We start from the raw sequence: 20,240 nt of genomic DNA, 5'->3' as shown, positions 1-20,240 counted from the left end.
GAACATTATTACGTTTGTAAATGAATCCTTGTATGTCAAGTTTTCAAAATCTACTTGGTGGATTGATTCAGGTGCAACTATTCATGTTGCTAATTCTTTACAGGGGTTCCGTTCGCTGAGAACTTTGCAAAGAAGCGAAAGTTTCATTAAAGTCGCAAATGGAGTACAAGCAGATGTTGAGGCCGTTGGTGATCTTCCACTAGAGCTTGCTGATGGCTTCATACTCTTTCTTAGAGATGTTCTTTATGTACCTTCTTTGCAAAGAAACTTGATTAGTGTTTCAAAGTTGGACCACGATGGTTATGATTGCCATTTTGGAAATGACAAATGTCAGATATTGTTTAATAATAGATGTATTGGTCTTGCCTTCCGACAAGACGAGCTTTATTTGTTATCACTTCGTGAAAATGTGAATTCCGTATGTGATGTGAATGAGAATGTATCCTCATCGAACAATGCAAACAGAAAACGAAAGAGAGCTCACGATGCGTTGTCGAAATTATGGCACTGTCGTTTAGGCCATATTTCGAGGGGGAGAATAGAAAGACTAGTTAAGAATGATATTCTTCCTCCATTAGAGCTCTCAGATTTAGAACAATGTAGAGATTGCATAAAAGGAAAGTATGTAAGGAAAATTAAAAAGGATGCCAAACGAAGCACAAGAATTTTAGAGATAATTCACATAGACATATGTGGTCCTTTTCCTGTGAAAAGTGTGGAAGGTTATGATTCATTCATAACATTCACAGACGATTACTCTCGTTTTGGCTACATTTATCCAATTAAAGAAAGAACAAAAGCGTTGGATAAATTCAAAATATTTAAAGCAGAAGTTGAAAATCAGCATGATTTAAAGATTAAGATAGTCAGGTCTGACCGTGGGGGGGAGTACTACGGTCGGCATACCCCATATGGACAAGTTCCTGGACCTTTTGCAAGGTTCTTACAGGAGAATGGTATAGTCGCCCAGTATTCAACACCGGGCGAACCTCAGCAGAATGGAGTAGCTGAAAGGCGTAACTGTACCCTGATTGATATGGTGCGTAGTATGATAAGTTACTCCACCTTACCATTGAGCCTGTGGATGGAGGCGTTAAAAACCGTCATTCATATTCTCAATAGAGTACCAAGTAAGTCGGTGCCCAAAACACCGTATGAATTGTGGGCAGGAAGAGTACCCTCACTAAAACACTTACGAGTGTGGGGGAGTCCTGCTGAGGCTAAAGTATTTAACCCAAACATTAGGAAGTTAGATCCCAAAACAGTAAGTTGCCATTTCATTGGCTACCCAGAAAAGTCAAAATGTTTTCGTTTCTACTGTCTAGATAGACATACCAAGTTTGTGGAAACGAGACACGCTGTCTTCCTAGAGGATGAAATGATAAGGGGGAGCATGGTAGCTCGAGAAATTAATCTTGAGGAGAAACGGGTGTATGCACCCACTCCGATGGTTCAGGAGCCATTTTTTGAGCTACCTGCTGCTGCTACACCTACAACTCAAGATGTTGTGGTGCCAGCACCTGTTGTTATTCCTCCTATGGCAACAACAAATGAGGATGAGGAACCCATGGTTCAAAATCCTACAGACCCTATTGCCACACATGAGGGGGAGCAACAACAGCCTCAAACAGTAAATGTGCCAAATGTGGAGGCCCTTAGAAGGTCTCAAAGAGTTAGAAGATCAGCTATTTCTAATGATTATGAAATCTATAATACTGAAGAGTTTCAAATGGAGGATGATCCCACCTCATTTGAAGAAGCTATGAGAAGTGATCATTCATCAAAGTGGCTTGAGGCCATGGAAGATGAAATGAAATCAATGAATGCCAATAAAGTTTGGGATTTAGAGATAATTCCTAAAGGAGCCAAAACAGTAGGCTGTAAATGGGTCTACAAGACAAAACTTGACTCTCAAGGGAATATAGAGATATAAAGCCCGACTTGTGGCAAAAGGCTTTACGCAAAGAGAATGGATTGATTACAATGAGACATTTTCTCCAGTCTCATGTAAAGATTCCTTTAGAATCATAATGGCATTAGTGGCACATTATGGTCTAGAATTACATCAGATGGATGTAAAGACGACATTTCTTAATGGAGACTTAGAGGAAAATGTCTACATGGCACAACCGAAAGGTTTTATCATGGAAGGAAAAGAACGAATGGGATGCCGCCTAAAGAAATCCATTTATGGATTAAAACAAGCTTCAAGACAGTGGTACTTGAAGTTTGACCACACAATAAAGAATTTTGGGTTTAAAGAGAATGTTGAGGACAATTGTGTCTATACAAAGTTTAAGAATGGGAAGTTTATCTTCTTTGTCCTGTATGTGGATGATATCTTACTTGCTAGTAGTGATGTCAGTCTACTACTGGAGACAAAGAAGTTTTTGTCCTCAAAGTTTGATATGAAAGATCTTGTTGAAGCTTCGTTCGTTCTAGGGATCGAGATTCACCGAGATAGAAGTAAAGGGGTATTAGGACTGTTACAAAGGGCATACATTGAAAAGATCTTAAAGAAATTCAGTATGCACAAATGTAGTCCCTCACCTGCTCCTATAGTCAAGGGCGATAGATATGGGGATTTTCAATGCCCCAGGAACCAATATGAGATCGATCAAATGAAAGTGGTTCCATATGCTTCAGCTGTCGGAAGCTTGCAATATGCTCAAGTATGCACGCGCCCTGACTTGGCATTTGTTACCAGGTTATTTGGCAGATTCCAGAGCAATCCTAGAATAGAACACTGGAAATTGGTAAAGAAAGTCTTGCGTTATTTGCAAGGAACAAAAGGCCTCATGATGACGTATAGAAGATCTGATTCACTCCATATAGTGCGATATTCAGATTCTGATTATGCGGGAGATAATAGAAAATCCACGTCTGGATATGTGTTCACTCTCGCAGGGGGAGCTATTTCATGGAAAAGCTCAAAGCAAACCGTCACTACATCGTCCACAATGTATGCCGAATTTGTAGCGTGTTATGAGGCAACGGGGCAGGTGAACTGGCTAAAGAAGTTCATACCCGGTTTGAAAGTGGTTGATGACATCTATAGACCACTGAAGTTATACTGCGATAATAATCCAGCAGTACAGTATGCTCACAACAATAGGTCAAGTGGTGCTGCCAAACACATTGACATAAAGTATTATGTTGTGAAGGATAGAGTCCGGGATCAAATGATAAGTCTTGAGCATATAAGTACCGAAAAGATGCCCGCGGATCCGCTTACAAAAGGCTTACCACCCAACGTGTTCAGAGAACATGTAGCTAGCATGGGTTTAAGGGAAAGCCTATGATTCCTGGACTATAAAGGGCCCAAAAGTTAAAGTATCTATTTCAGATCAGAGACGTGCATTGTAGCTGTTAAATCTATCGGCGATTGACCGTGATGATGAAACATGCTCTATGCATCATCTGTGAAGAAATGAGTAAGGAGAAAAGGATTGAAGTTTAAAGTTTAAAGATAAAAGTAATAGTGTGAGATCAAGGGGGAGAATGTTGGAATGATCTCCCAGCCAATAAGCCCAACGGCCTATTGGGCCTTGGTCACGCGCCCTGATCGGGGGCGCCCAACCCTACATGGTTGGTGGGCCCCCATCGCACTGCGCTATATAAAGTGGTGGGGGCCGGTAGCTGATCGTACGAGGTTCACCGTGAGCCAATCCGCCCCACCAACAAACCCTAAGTCCGATCTAGTAAGGGCGCGCAGCCAGCGATGGGAAGACGCCACTGTCATCACCGTCGGCTTCACTGCACCCCACCGCGTCGCTAGACTTCACCAGCTCTTCTCCGACCATCGTTGCCCGTGCGCAGAACATCACCGACCGAACGAGATGGCTGGATCCTCCTCGACGGCGCCCTCCGATGGTCTGTACACTCCCATCTACTCTCCTCTCTCTATCACTCTGTAGTACGGTTCATTAGGTTATCTACTTGTTCATCCCAAATGCAAAGAACAACCCGACTAGATGCTACTCTAGGTGATCTCTGGATCTAACACCTATCTATAAGCCCGCTTGAGAATGCTACATACTCTCAAAATAAAGACATGGGTTTATAATACCCCCTTTTATAAGGATGACTTGGAGTGCAACTACTGAGGTTGATGAGGTACTGTTTCTCCTACCCCATTAATACTTGGTTATAAAAGGTGTGCAAGCTCATATATGCTGTGAATAGGCTGTGAAGGAAAAAACATGCATAGTAAGTTTTGAATAGGCTTTCAAGTGAGTTCTCTTACGTTCTTAAAAGCATGGTGTGCTAGAAGTGGAGCAGGAAGAGCCGGTGCTGGCGGCGTGTGTTATCGGAGGCCTTGTTCATTGCTCTCCACCTCGCGGTGGTCCATGGCCATTCCATCCCCTGCCGCCGCTGGTTCAACTGCTGTGGTGGTGCCATGGTTTTTTTCCATGTGCTAGAAGTTTTGCGGTTTTTGCCATAAGCATCTTTGTTTTCTTTCATAATGCTGTGGTGGTGCCAATTCTTTCATACTGCTATGGTTGTGACCCAATTCTCAGTTCAGTCCTCAATTTGGCTTTACGATCGAAGAAGTCAATGCATGGTTGATGTTTTCCACATCAAATATGTAATAGCCCCCGCAAACATAGCAGAATATGGGTGGTTATCTGTTGTTTCATCACCACAGGACATGTTTCTAGTGTTTCGTTCATAAATCTTTTGTTAATCTTGATGGGACATGCCTAAGAATCTGGATGGAGTAATGAACAAATTGAAATTTGTTATTGTCTGACACAAATCAGAATGATTGATTCAGTTACTGTATATTTTAGAAAAAATCAATATCACCCCCCTGAGGTGATATAGACTTTTTGGGGGTTTTGCAAATTTTATGTGTTCAATACCTGGTTTTATACTTTGGGGGTTAAGTGGACACCTCTCCAAACCTCAGGGGGGTGATATAGACTTTTTCCTGTATATTTTTGTCGAAAATTAAGGTTATCGGGTATAATTTTCTGCTTCCAGAACCTCATTTTTGCTGTACTTTGTTTGAGTGATGACATTAGGAATTCTGCCAGTCCATATGTTCAGAAAGAAAGAATTTTATAAGCCATTTCTCTATACTGAAATTTGCTGATCAAGTCCATGACAGATGTTGTAGTTGTGTCCATCCATGTCTGCAGCAAGCCAGCAACAATTGCATTGTTGTGCTGCTCTATCAGACTGATAGCTGTTAGGATCGAAATGAGTGTACCTCTCTGTGTAACCCGTAGATCGGGGTAGACCTCTCCTTTAGGGCTTCTCTACTCGCCCTGGCTCAGTAGCACCGCAGCAACGTAGGAGACACCGGTGCCGCGGTGTAGAAGGCGTGCAGCACGGTGGAGACGATCACTAGTGGCGCTGTGGAGACCCTGCAGAGGGAGCGACGCGGTGGCGGGGCACATCCCGTCGCTAGCAGCACGACCTTTGATTGGATTAGGGTTTTTTGTAGATGGGATGGCGGCTCCAGTGAACCTCGTTAGACGAGCCCTGATCCCCTCCTTACCTTTTATATGTGCTGTGCGACAGGGGCCCACCAACCGTATTAGGGTTGGGCTCCCCCGATCAGGGAGCAGAGGCAAGGGCCCAATAGGCCGTTGGGCCTATTGGTGGAGATCATCTAACATTCTCCACCTTGATCTCATTCCATCTTTCACTTTCATATCATTTACTTTTGTTCATTCCATTACAGATTAGCTCATAGAGCATGTCTCATCGTCACGGTCCATTGCCGATAGACTTAACAGCTACAACTCACTACTCTATTCTGAAATAGATACTTATCTTTGGGCCTTCTTTTGTCCAGGAATTTTAGGCTTTCCCTTAAACCCATGCTAGCTACATGTTCTCTGAACACCATGTTCTCTGAACATGTTGGGTGGTAAGCCATTTATAAGCGGATCCGCGAGCATCCTTTCTGTACTTATATGCTCAAGATTTATGACTTGATCCCGGACTTTATCTTTCACAACATAATACTCTATGTCAATGTGTTTGGCAGCACCACTTGACTTATGTTGTGAGCATCCTTTACTTCCAGATTATAATCGTAGTATAACTTTAGTGGTCTATAGATGTCATCAACCACCTTCAAACCGGATATGAACTTCTTTAGTTAGTTCACCTGCCCGCTACCTCATAACACACTACAAACTGTCATACATTGTGGACGATGTACTGACGGTTCGCATTGAGCTTTTCCATGAAATAGCTCCCCTTTGTGAGATGATAGAAAATCAACGTCTGGATATGCATTCACTCTCGCATAATCAGAATCTGAATATCCCACCATGTGGAGTGAATCAGATCTTCTATATGTCATCATGAGGCCTTTCGTTCCTTGCAAATAATGCAAGACTTTCTTTACTAATTTCAGTGTTCTATTCCAGAATTGCTCTGGAATCTGCCAAGTAAAACCTGGTAACAAATGCCAAGTCAGGGCGCGTGCATACTTGAGCATGTTGCAAGCTTCCGACAGCTGAAGCATGTGGAACCACTTTCACTTTATCGATTGAGCTCATATTGGTTCCTGGGGCATTTAAAATCCCCATATCTGTCGCCCTTGACTATAGGAGCAGGTGAGGGACTACATTTGTGCAAACTAAATTTCTTTAAGATCTTTTCCATGTATGCCTTTTGTGACAGTCAATATACCCTTTTTCTTCTATCTCGGTGAATCTCGATCCCTAGAACGAACGAGGCTTCGTCAAGATCTTTCATATCAAGTTTTGAGGACAAAACTTCTTTGTCTCCTGTAGTAGACTGACATCACTACTAGCAAGTAAGATATCATCCACATACAGGACAAGGAAGATAAACTTCCCATTCTTAAACTTTGCATAGACACAATTGTCCTCTACATTCTCTTTTAAAACCCAAAATTCTTTATTGACTGATCAAACTTCAAGTACCACTGTCTTGAAGCTTGCTTTAATCCATAAATGGATTTCTTTAGGCGGCATCCCATTCGTTCTTTTTCTTCCATAACAAAACCTTTCGGTTGTGCCATGTAAACATTTTCCTCCAAGTCTCCGTTGAGAAATGTCATCTTTACATCCATCTGATGTAATTCTCAATCGTAATGTGCCACTAATGCCATTATGATTCTGAAGGAAACTTTACATGAGACTGGAGAAAAGGTCTCATTGTAATCAATCCCTTCTCTTTGCATAAAGCCTTTTGCCACAAGTCACACTTTATATGTCTCTATATTCCCTTGAGAGTCATGTTTAGTCTTGTAGACCCAATTATAGCCTACTGTTTTGACTCCTTTAGGAATTATTTCTAAATCCCAAACTTTATTGACATTCATCGATTTCATTTCATCTTCCATGGCCTCAAGCCACTTTGATGAATGATCACTTCTCATGGCTTCTTCAAATGAGGTGGGATCATCCTCCATTTCAAATTTCTTAGTGTTGTACACTTCATAATCAGCAGGAATAGCTAATTTACTAACTCTTTCAGACCTTCTAGGGGCCTCCACATTTGGCACATCTTCTGTTTGAGGCTATTGTCGCTCCCCCTCATGTGTGGCAATAGGTTCTATAGGATCCTGAAGAACAGGTTCCTGATTTTCATTCATTGTTGCCACAGGTGGAATAACAACAGGTGCTGACACCATAGTATCTTGCACTGTCGGTGCAACGATAGCATGTAGTGAAAAAAATTGGCTCATGAATCATTAGAGTGGGCGCATACACCCGCTTCACTTCAAGGTCAATTTCTCGAGCTACCATGCTCCCCCTCATCTTTTCATCCTCTAGGAAAACAGCGTGTCTCGTTTCCACAAACTTTGTATGTCACTCTGGATAGTAGAAACGAAAACCTTTTGACTTTTCTTTGTAGCCAATGAAATGGCAACTTACTATTTTAGGATCCAGTTTCCCAATGTTTGGGTTAAATACTTTAGCCTCAGCAGGGCTCCCCCACACACTCAAGTGTTTAGTGAGGGTACTCTTTCTGTCCACAACTCATACGGTGTTTTGGGCACCGACTTTCTTGATACTTTATTGAGAATATGAATGGCCGTTTTTAACGCCTCCATCCACAGGCTCAACTATAAGGTGGAGTAACTTATCATACTGCCCACCATATCTATCAGGGTATGATTGATTCTTTTAGCTACTCTATTCTGCTGAGGTTCACCCGGTATAGAATACTGGGCTACTATGCCATTCTTTTAGGGTATGCCGACCATAGTACTCCCCCACGGTCAGACCTGACTATCTTAATCTTTAATATCTTAAATTTATCCAATGCTTCTGTTCTTTCTTTGATTGATAAATATAGCCATAATGGGAGTAATCATCTGTGAATGTTATGAACGGATCATAACCATCCACACTCTTTACAGGAAAGTTGACCACAGATGTCTGTGTGAATAATCTGTAAAATTCCTACGCTTCGTTTGTCATCTTTCTTAATCTTCTTTACATACTTTCCTTTTATGCATTCCATGCATTGTTCTTAATCTGAGAGCTCTAATGGAGGAAGAATATCATTCTTAACTTGTCTTTCTATTCTCCCCCTCAAAATATAGCCTGAACGATAGTGCCATAATTTCGACAACGCATCGTGAGCTCTCTTATGCCACCATTATTAGAGTAACACTCTGTCACCAGCTGCTTTATCAGCTGGGTAGCATATGTCTTTGAAGAGCCAGTGAACTAACTCTTTATTCTATCGAGGTACTCGGTGACCATGTCATACTCTGGGATTGAGCCCACAATTGCAGGTTCAATCATGTTCTTTATCACAGCCAAACATTTCTTGTTGACAGTGACACACTTCCTATGTTCAACAGTCAAAGGACATCTTTTGGGATTCAAAATCCCTTTCTTTAGTTGCCCAAGTGGCATCATTCTCTTTTGTCTCCCTCACGGTGCCACAATCTCAGTGGAACACGGTGAGGTGACTACCCAGTCCACCTTAGACAATATGAAAACCAGGTCAAAACTTTTCTTAACATAAAATTAACACCATTTGCATGCCTTGATTCCAACGTTGGTCAAAATCAAAACATACAACTATTCTTATACACTAATTCTACATCATCGTTGGGCAGAAATAGAATTAATGCATAAATCATTAACTTTTACAACTGTTCTTATACACTAATTCTACATCACCGTTGGATAGAAGTAGAATTAATGTAGAAATCATTAAAATTATCAACTTTTCTTATACACTAATTCTACATCACCGTTGGGCAGAAGTAGAATTAATGCATAAATCATTAAAATTACGATATTGTTATTAACAACGTTGGTCAGAAAATAACAACATCATAATCATGTCAAATCTCTTTTTCTCTAATTAAATACCACATTGGTTCAAAATAATTGGAGAATCAATATTTCTTTAGCAGCGGAAAAAATCTCTTTTTCTCCAATTAAATACCATGTTGGTACAAATTAACTAGAGAATAAACAATTTCTCTAGCTGTGGAAAAACTTCTCCTTTTCTTGAATTTTACCCACAAGGAAAATTTGTATTTTCTCTTTCCTTTAATCCATTAATCAATTTCCAGGAAATAAACATTTACTGGAAAAACTTTTCTTTTCTCCAGTTAAATATCATGTCGGTTCAAAATCACTGGAGAATATACTTTTTCTTTAGCAGCGGAAAACGTATGCTCAATTTCTTGAATTTTACCCACAGGGAAAAATTACTTTTCTATTTTCCTTTTGAGTCATTTATTCATTTTCCAGAAAATAAAATCTTTACTGGAAAATGAAAAAACAAAAACTGATTCAAATTCTCACTTTTCTTTGATCTTGGGCTCAATCTGCCTCTGTCGGCCCAAAACCGGCAAAAGCCAGCTCGGCCCAGCTCACCGCGCGCGCGCAGGCCGCACCCAGGCCGCAACCTGGGCCTGGGCCGGCAAAGTGCCGCGGCGCGCTCGCCCGCCTGGGCTGAAAGCCGGCCCTTGCTTCCCTCGCCGTCAGATCTCATCCGACAGCCATCCGTTCATCTCGGCCGAATAAAAGCCTCCTTCGGCCGCGATCAGCAAACCCTAGTGTTCATTCCTTTCGTTGCTCTCTCTCTCTCTCTTCTTCGCCGATCTCTCCTCTCTCTACCTCACCTCTTCTCAGCGCAGCGCAACAACGACCGAGAGCGAGCGAAGCGAGCGAGAGCGACAACGGTGGAGCGGCCAGCCACGGCGCCGTCGTCGGCCCCCTCGCCGGCGTGCACGTTCCCCAGCGGGTGAGCGCGCCGCCGTCGAGCGGCCTGGCCACGGCGCCCCCTTGGCCGAGCTCGGCGAAAAACTTCCCGGCTCGGTCTTCTTCTCCCTCGCCGGCGAAACGGTTCGCCCGGTGCACGGCGAGATCTCTTTCCACTCCCTCTTCCCTTTCTCCATTCCCATCCCGTTTTCTTTTCGATTTGGATTGAGTTCTTCTCTTTTCCGAAACGATGTGGGGAATTAGGGTTTGAATCTAGGGTTCCTTTTCTTCTTCCCCTTCGGATCTGAGCGGGTCTAGGCCGAATCCCACTTCTTTCTTTTCTTTTCGCTTGTTCACCCGAAAAGGGGATCTAGGGTTAGGGTGTCATTTTTCGATTCGATTCGGCCGATTCGGTTTTCTCTCCTTTTTTATTTCTTTTCTTTTCTTTGATTTCTTTTCTGATATAGGGTTCGGCTCTGTTCATCGAAGGCTGAAACCTTTTCTTTTCCTCCTTTCTTTAACCCAGTTAGGATTAGGGTTCCAGTGCCGAGGGCCCTTCTTTTTCTTCTTCCCCGAGCTGTTTGCGCGGGTTAGGGTTAGGTTCTTGAGATCCTTTCCCCTTTCTGTTCACTGTTGTTTCACCCGATTAGGGTTAGGGTTGGGATTCTTAAGATCCTTTTCCCTTTTGCTTTTACCCGGTCCATTAACAATAGCAATTCATGGCCCAGTGCCATCGCACACTGGCTTCACGCCTCCAGTTGCACTTCACGTCTCTAACTATGGCAACCAGCTTCTGTGTGATTTCCATCTTTTGGGGGTTTGATTCGTCTGCAACCTGTGGATTTGTAGCTTCTATTGATGAGGTGACTAGGTAGTGGGGAGTTATACAGTTATTCATTTCCAGTTTTTTATACACTACCCTAGTTTTCGACATCACTGTCGGTTCAAAATCCCCCTTCACTGTCGGATTTTGATCCGGCAGTGGCATACCGACAGTGATGTGGGGTTGACATCACTACCGGTTCTTATGAACCGACACTGATGTGGTTTTTAGGAAATCTAAAAAACAAACAGAAAAAATAACGATTTTTTTTTTAATTTCGGGAAAGGCCCTATTGGACAGCCATACGGTCGCGCATCATAAGTCACAAGTCACGAAAAACACACGCTTTGCGATCACCGGCGCTCAAACCCCTAACCTCCTGCTTCGTGTCTTCAGCCCCTAACCACTCCACCTACAAGTTGATTGTGTCCGAATGACGTCCTAACCATTTTATGTTCATCTGATTTTAAAATGAGTATTTGGGACCATAAACGAATTCAAATAAAAAAGTTGTCAACTACAAAGTTTTATAACTTTTTGAGATCTACAACTTTCATTTTGGTAGTTTCTCCATCTGATGTCATTTACAAAATTTAAATTTTAAATTTAAGAAATTCAAACGTAGTTTTCCATGACAAAATGATTTCAAATCGAAAAGTTATCAACTACAAAGTTTCATAGCTTTTTGGGATCTACAACTTTAATTTTTGTTGTTTGTCCATCCGAGGTCGTTTATAAAATTCAAATTCCAAATTTTTGTAAATTCAAACGTAGTTTTCTTGACAAGATGATTTCAAATGAAAAAGTTGTCAACTATAAAGTTTTATAACTTTTTGGGATCTACAACTTTTATTTTGGTAGTTTCTCCATCCGAGATCGTTTATAAAATTTAAATTTCAAATTTTAGAAATTCAAACGTAATTTTCCTTTATAGATGATTTCAAATCAAAAAGTTATCAACTACAGAGTTTCATAACTTTCTAAAATGTACAAATTTTATTTTAATCATTCGATCATTTATTCATCCGACATAGTGGTAGTAATATTGTTCACAAATGTTACATATCCCTGTTATAGTATAAGAGAGATATGTAAATTTTGTGAACAATGTCACTACCACTTTATCGGATGAAGAAATAACCAAAATAAAAATTATAGATCTTAATAAGTTCTACAACTTTTATGTTTATGATTTTTTCAGCTGAAATCACTTAGGGTTCCAAAATGACGTTTGAAGCTGCCATTTTTTGAAATTCAAAATTTAAATAGATAAAACATAGTCACATGAAAATATGGATAAAATAATAGATGTAAGAACAAAATAAATTGATAGAGCATGATTTTAGAATTTTTTAGGAAAAAAATCATCAAATTTGAAGTTAGTATGATGGAGAAAGACTAGTTACAAGTTTTAGCCAGAGATTAAAAAGAGAAATCAGAGTTCTTCAATAAATTCAAAATTTAATTTCAAACAGTATTTTAGAGTAGTAAATGATTTCAAATGAAAAAGTTATCAACTACAAAGTTGCATAACTTTTTGAGATCTGCAACTTTTGTTTTGGACGTTTCTCCATCCGAGGTCGTTTGAAAAATTTAAAATTTTAATTTTAGAAATAAACATAATTTTCATTAGATAGATGATTTCAAATGAAAATATTTGGACATCTAAACGATCTCAAATTAAAAAATTTTAAACTACAAAGTTGTGGATCTCGTTAAGTACTACAACTTTGATATAAAGTTCGTCTCCATCGGACATCATAGGAGAAACTTATGAAGTTTTCTTGCAGCATATCACTGTCGGTTCAAGCCACGAACTGACAGTGATAGTATCAGTGTCGGTTCTTCGCTAAAATCGGTAGTGATGACCTAATATCACTGTTGGTTCTTGGCTAAAACCGACTGTGATATGAACCGACAGTGAAGACCCGAATATCAGTGTCGGTTGATCCTATTACTGTCGGTTTTAGCAAAAAACCGGCAGTGATGGACTATCACTGTCGGTTTCTTCAAATCCGGCAGTGACGAGGCCGACAGTGATGTTTAATTCTGTAGCAGCGATATATAGGTCCTGTAGTCTTCTATATGCATGGTCCTCCCATGCTCCCTTGCTTTGTAGGTACCGCGATGGGGGAGATCTGTAGATACAGTTTACACAACCAAAGAGGGAAGGGGAAATGATTAGAAGAGGCCCCTATCTGTAAGCGTGCTTGATAATAGAGACATGGGTTTATAATACCCCTTTATTTTGCTGTCTAGTGATTTTTTTTGTAGTCTGTCTAGCAGTGAACAATTTTCTATTTAGTCACTGAAAGCAAAAGCATAAATGATAAGAAATGCATGGCAACTCAGCTACTAAGTATTAGGAGCAGAGAAGGCAGGATCAGTCTGCGCTAACTGAGATACCATGTAGACGAGAGGAATAGGAGCCAACAACTGTTTGTATTGCTCTCTGAAGAATACATATACCGATTACAAAACTGTGCACGCAGGAGCGCACGAGTGCAGCAGATCGTGGGCGACGTCGTGGCCACCACACGAACGCTATGACTCTAACCGACTGAGGCCAATGCCCAATGCTACCAGTTGAAATTAGACTCATAGTACATACGTACAGGCAATATATTAATTCCAAGTATAATAAGTTATATTACAAAAAAAAAAAGCAATCGTGCATGCCGCATGCGACTGCCTGTCAAGAACGGAGCCCGTGTCTGGCAGCAACGGGCCTTGCTTGTGACGTGTTTCATGCAGCAAACTCCCCCCACGTACGCGTACGTCCTGATACTGCCAATACACGCACCCGTATCAGGGTTTACAATTTCGGCGAAATATCGCCGAAATTTCCGAAATATCGCCTTTTTCGTTGAGGTCTGAAATTTTTTTTTTATCAGTCAAAATTTTTCGGTTAAATTCATCTTTCACTCTAAAATTACACCAAACCACGCTAAAATGACCCTTCATATCATCTAGTCTTATCAAAGCTCTAAATTTCTTCAAATTTATTTAATTTTCTCACTCACACATTGGACGGCACTAGTATATGCAGCTCGCCCACCGTCAGCACACTGTATTACCGCGGCTCTACTTCTATGATATATTATGTTATTTCGTCGATGTTATATAAATTTATGATGGATGATGGATTATAGAGTTTTTCTAGTGAAATGATGCCAAATTTGTTTAAAACTCAATTTAAATTTATTTAAATTTGAACCGATATTTTCGAAATTTCCGAAATTTCGTATTTATCGCTGGGGACCGAAATTTTTTTCTTACCGGTATTGTAAACCCTGACCCGTATTCGTATCGCACTCGCACCCGGCCGTATCCAGTTTCCTCCGCCTCCTCGCTTCCTTAATTATTCACGGCCTTCTGTCTGTTAATCTGTTTCGACTGCAGGACGGAAGGGGTTAGGGCCGGCGACATCAAGATGGAGAGGAACGAGGCGATGGTTGATTTGGCCGGCGGTTTATTGGCGACCAAGCCCACAGCGGAGGCCCAGCCGACCGGGGCCAGGGCCGGGATGAAGAGGAAGGAGGCCACCAGCATGTCGTCGGAGGCCGATGCCTACCATGACCATGAACTGAAGAAGAAGGAGGCCAGCCCATCGGAGGACGACGCTACCGCTCTCAAGAAGAAGGAGGGTGATAGCTTGTTCAAGGAGGGTGAGATGCTGAAGATGAGGGAGGAGTTATGGGAGGCGGAGCGTCTATGGAGGGAGAAGCTTGTCCCGGGGGCGTAGGGTGATAGCTTGTTCAAGGAGGGTGAGATGCTGAAGATGAGGGAGGAGTTATGGGAGGCGGAGCGTCTATGGAGGGAGAAGCTTGTCCCGGGGGCGTTGGATCGCTGGTTGAAGAGGAAGAAGACCACGCAGGTGCCTGCTGTGGACAAGAAGAAGAAGAAGAAGGTGGTCAGGCTAATTATGCCCGATGCTTACATCGATTATATTATTGAATTGAAAATCTTGACATGATGAAAGAACTCTTTGACGAGGAGATGGCCAAGTGTCCCGAGGAATACCGCCAAATGTATGCCATTAACAAGGTCATCAATGCTAAGAACCTCGCATATTAGCAAGCCCTCATCGCTCAGTACCGTGCTATATATTGGCTAGCCTATGACGAAAAGGAGGTCACGGACGACGACGAGGAGGTGGTGGTGAAGAACTAGGCAGGAAGCAAAGGGGTGGTTCAATAATTTACAAGCAGCCTGTGTTTAATTTGTCCAAGATCAACAGCTACCCTAACCCCCTAAGTAGTTGTACTATCATGTCTTTGTGTGATCCACCTATATATTCTAAGTGTGTGGTGTCTGTTAGATTGATCTCTAATCCTAACTGGACCCAACGGCCCAGTTGGGCCTTTGATTCGGGTCCTGATCGGGGGCGCCCAGCCCACCATGGCTGGAGGGCCCCTGTCACACTGCGCTATAAAAAGAGGTGGGGGCCGGCGGCTCTTATCATGAGGTTGACCTGAGCCGAGCTCCCCACCGACATCTAAACCCTAATCCGACCAGAGAGGGGCGCAGCCAGTGACGGGAAGCTACCACCCGCGCCACCCGCTCCATCGACACTGTCTTCACCGCCGGTCACCACCGCGTATCTCTGAAGCTGTCTTCACCGACCGTCGCTGCCCTAGCGTAGACATCGACTCCATGGCATCCACTGAACCCTCCCCCTCTGCGGTGTCAGGTTCAACACCTTCTCCCTTTCCTCTCTTTCTCTCGTTCTACATGCTCTAGTAGATGTTCTAGGTTTCGTGATACTATTCAACAGCAAGTAGCCCCTCGGATCTATCCCTAGTACGATCCACAGATTCGAACAATGGTACTAGAGCCATCGGTTTCTAGGATTTTTAGATCTAGAACGGGTAAACCGATTAGAAGGTTAGATCCAGTGCAGGTCTAACAAAAACAGAGGGTTCGGTTGAACCCTAACCCTAACTGGGTGAAAGAAAGAAGAAGGAGGGCTCGGTTTTCACGTCTAAACTAAACCCTAAAACCCGCAATCAATTCGGGAAAAAGAACAACAGTGAAACCCTAACCCTAACTTCGATCCCCATCCCCAATCGGTTGAATCCAAGAACAGAAAAAGAGAAGCAAATCAAAGAGATCGATGTTGGGGAAGGGGAGACCTACCTTGCCGCTGCGCAGCGCTGCTGTCTCGCCGGCGCGCGGGGAGAAGAAGGCCGAGCTGGGGGCGTTGCTCGCCGGGCTCCGGCCAAAGAGGCGCCGTGGCCAGGCCGCTCGACGGCGGCACGCTCACCCGCTGGGGAGCGCGCACGCCGGCGAGGGAGCCAGCGACGGCGCCATGGCTGCCCGCTCCACCGTCGTCGCTCTCGGTTGCTCGCTCGGTGCTGCTGTGCTGAGGAGAGAAGAAAGAGCGGCGAAGAGAGAGAGAGAGAGAGAGAGAGAGAGAGAGAGAGAGAGAGCAAAGTGTCGAATGAGCTAGGGTTTTCGGGTCGGCCAGCCGCGGCGGCATTTTCATTCGTGCGATATCGCCGCTCGGCCGTCGGATCGGCACAGACGGCTCAGATTGAGTGGCCCAGCGATCGGCCCAGGCAGGCGCACGTTGCCGGCCCAGGCCCAAGTTGCGGCCTGGGTGCGGGCAGCGCGCGCGGAGAGAAGTTGGGCCGGGCCATTTTGCCGGCTGGGCCGAATCAACAGTGCTCAAATGAATCAGTTTTTTGTTTTTTCCATTTCCACTAAATATTTATTTCCTGGAAATTGAATAAATGGCTTAAAGAAAATAGAAAAGAGAATTTTTCTGTGGGTAAAATTCACTAAATTGAATTATTTTCCGCTGCATATTTAAAGATGTTATTTTCATTATTAATTTTGAACCAACGGAAGAATTTAATTTTGAAAATGGATATGTTTTAATTGATTATAATATTGTTATTATTCTGACCAACGTTGATTAATGGCAATATTATGATGTTTTGTCTTGCATTAATTCTATTTCTGCCCAACGGTGATGTAGAATTAATGTAAAGGACAATTATATGTTTTAATTTTGACCAACGTTGGAACTAAGGCATGCAATTGTTATTGTTATTATTTATGTTCTCTCTATTTGAATTATGTTTTCAGGCGGATACAACTTGATGGGTTGTATCAAAGATATCCCCACTCTCAAAGGTGATAACTACACGGAGTGGAAGAAAAAGATAGACCTGGCCTTCATCTTGGCTGAGGTGGACTGGGTAGTCACCTCACCGTGTCCCACTGAGCCTGTGGCACCGGTGAGGAAGACAAACGAGGCTGATGCCGCTTGGGCAACAAGAGAAAGGGATTTTACATCCCAAAAGATGTCATATGACCTTGAGCATAGGAGGTGGGTCACTGCCAACAAAAAATGTTTGGCTGTGATAAAGAATACGATTGAACCAACAATTGTGGGCTCAATCCCAGAGTGTGACACCGTCACCGAGTACCTTGACAGAATAAAGAGTTAGTTCACTGGCTCTTCAAAGACATATGCTACCCAGCTGATAAAACAGCTGGTGACAGAGAGGTACTCTGGTAATGGTGGCATAAGAGAGCGCATACTAAGGATGAGCAATCTGGCATCCAAGCTAAAACCAATGGATCTGGCTCTCAAAGATGAGTTCCTTATCCATCTGATTTTTGCTTTCTTGCCAAAGGAGTTTGACACTTTTGTTGTCAACTACAACATATAGCCCGAGAAGTGGGACTTAGAGAGGCTCATGGCTATGTGTGTGCAAGAGGAGGAGAGAATGAAAGCTGCCAATGGTGGCACTATCAATTATCTAAAAGACAACAGGAAACAGAATAATAATGCTAACTTCTCCTCAAAGTCAAAGGGAAAGGGTCCCATGCTGCATAAGCCTCAGCAGAACCAGTTCACAGTAGAGAAAGACCAATGTCTCTATTGCAAGAAGACGAGACATTATAAGAAAAATTGTCCCGATTACTTAAAGATGATCATGGCAAAGAAAGGTGAGAACATTATTACGTTCATAAAGGAATTCCTGTATGTACAGTATTTGAAATCTACTTGGTGGATTGACTCAGGTGCAACTGTTCATGTTGCTAATTCTTTACAGGGATTCCGTTCGACGAGGACTACGGAAAGAAGCGAAAGACACATTAAAGTAGCAAATGGAGTCCGAGCAAAAGTTGAAGTCATTGGCGATCTTTCTCTAGAGCTTGCTGATGGTTTCAAACTTATACTTAGAGATGTTCTTTATGTTCCCTCGTTACAGAGGAACTTGATTAGTGTTTCATGTTTGGACAATGATGGATATGATTGCCATTTTAGAAATGGCAAATGTAAGATAACATTTAATAATGCATGTGTTGGTCTTGCTTCTTACAAAATGAGTTTTATTTGTTATCACTACGTGATGATGTGAATGTTATATGCGATGATGGGAACGTTGCGTGCAACAATGTGAATGTATCCTCGTCTGCAGATGTAAACAGAAAATGAAAGAGAGCTCACGATGCATTGTCGAAATTATGGCACTGTCGTTTAGGCCATATTTCGAGGGGGAGAATAGAAAGACTAGTTAAGAATGATATTCTTCCTCCATTAGAGCTCTCAGATTTAGAACAATGCAGAGAATGCATTAAAGGAAAGTATGTAAAGAAAATTAAGAAAGATGCCAAACGAAGCGCAGGAATTCTACAGATTATTCACACAGATATATATGGTCCGTTTCCTGTAAAGAGTGTGGATGGTTATGATTCATTCATAACATTCACAGATGATTACTCCCATTATGGCTACATTTATCTAATCAAAGAAAGAACAGAAGGATTGGATAAATTTAAGATATTTAAGGCAGAAGTTGAAAACCAACACAATTTAAAGATTAATATAGTCAGGTCCGACCGTGGGGGGGGAGTACTACGGTCAGCATTCCCCATATGGCCAAGTTCCTAGACCTTTTACAAGGTTCTTATAGGAGAATGGCATAGTAGCCCAGTATTCTACACCGGGCAAACCTCAGCAGAATGGAGTAGCTAAAAGGCGCAATCGTACCCTGATCGATATGGTGCGCAGTATGATAAGTTACTCCACCTTACCGATGAGCCTATGGATGGAGGCGTTAAAAACCTCTATTCATATTCTTAATAGAGTACCAAGTAAGTCGGTGCCCAAAACACCGTATGAGTTATGGACAGAAAGAGTACCCTCACTAAACCACTTACGTGTGTGGGGGAGTCCTGCTGAGGCTAAAGTATTTAACCCAAACATTGGAAAGCTAGATCCCAAAACAGTGAGTTGCCATTTCATTGGTTACCCAGAAAAGTCAAAAGGTTTTCATTTCTACTGTCCAAACAGACATACAAAGTTTGTGGAAATAAGACACGCAGTCTTCCTAGAGGATGAAATGATGAGGGGGAGCATGGTAGCTCAAGAAATTGACCATGAAGAGAAGCGGGTGTATGCGCCCACTCCGATGATTCATGAGCCATTTTTCTCACTACCTGTTGTCGCTGCACCGACAGTGCAAGATACTATGGTGCCAGCACCTGTTGTTATCCTGCCTGTGGCAACAATGAATGATGGCGATGAACCTGTTCTTCATGATCCTATAGAACCTATTGCCACAAATAAGGGGGAGCAACAACAGCCTCAAACAGAAGATGTGCCAAATGTGGAGGCCCCTAGAAGGTCTCAAAGAGTTAGAAAATCAGCTATTCCTGCTGATTATGAAGTGTACAACACTGAGGACTTTTAAATGGAGGATGATCCCACCTCATTTGAAGAAGCCATAAGAAGTGATCATTCATCAAAGTGGCTTGAGGCCATGGAAGATGAAATGAAATCTATGAATGCCAATAAAGTTTGGGATTTGGAGATAATTCCTAAAGGAGCCAAAACAGTAGGCTGTAAATGGGTCTACAAAACAAAACTTGACTCTCAAGGGAATATAGAGAGATATAAAGCACGACTTTTGGCAAAAGGCTTTATGCAAAGAGAAGGAATTGATTACAATGAGACCTTTTCTCTAGTCTCATGTAAGGATTCCTTCAGAATCATAATGGCATTAGTGGCACAATACGATTTAGAATTATATCAGATGGATGTAAAGACGGCATTTCTCAACGGGAACTTGGAGGAAAATGTTTACATGGCACAACCAAAAGGTTTTGTCATGGAAGGAAAAGAACGAATGGGATGCCGCCTAAAGAAATCCATTTATGGTTGAAAACAAGCTTCAAGACAGTGGTACTTGAAGTTTGATCGGACAATAATGAATTTTGGGTTTAAAGAA

General features: G+C 42.3%; 1 protein-coding gene across 1 annotated transcript; it reads left to right on the top strand.

Annotated features, from left to right (window-relative positions):
* The first annotated feature begins 1,393 nt into the window (after positions 1-1,393).
* Positions 1,394-14,734, top strand: LOC136507075 (uncharacterized). Its single transcript, XM_066501914.1, has 2 exons — positions 1,394-1,785; positions 14,392-14,734. Exons 1-2 carry the CDS (start codon positions 1,394-1,396, stop codon positions 14,732-14,734), a joined length of 735 nt encoding a protein of 244 aa, XP_066358011.1.
* The last annotated feature ends 5,506 nt before the right edge of the window (positions 14,735-20,240 follow it).

The sequence above is a fragment of the Miscanthus floridulus genome, chromosome 15 (genome assembly GCF_019320115.1).
Source record: "Miscanthus floridulus cultivar M001 chromosome 15, ASM1932011v1, whole genome shotgun sequence".
Lineage (NCBI taxonomy): Eukaryota > Viridiplantae > Streptophyta > Magnoliopsida > Poales > Poaceae > Miscanthus > Miscanthus floridulus.
Note: the sequence above shows the minus strand (reverse complement) of the source record. Positions and strands in the feature narration are given on the sequence as shown.

Coding starts and splice junctions, on each gene's coding strand:
- LOC136507075 (XM_066501914.1), top strand. CDS start 1,394: ATGGTAGCTCGAGAAATTAATCTTGAGGAGAAACGGGTGTATGCACCC. Junction 1,786..14,391: donor AGAAGTGATCATTCATCAAA/GTGGCTTGAGGC, acceptor TTTCGACTGCAG/GACGGAAGGGGTTAGGGCCG.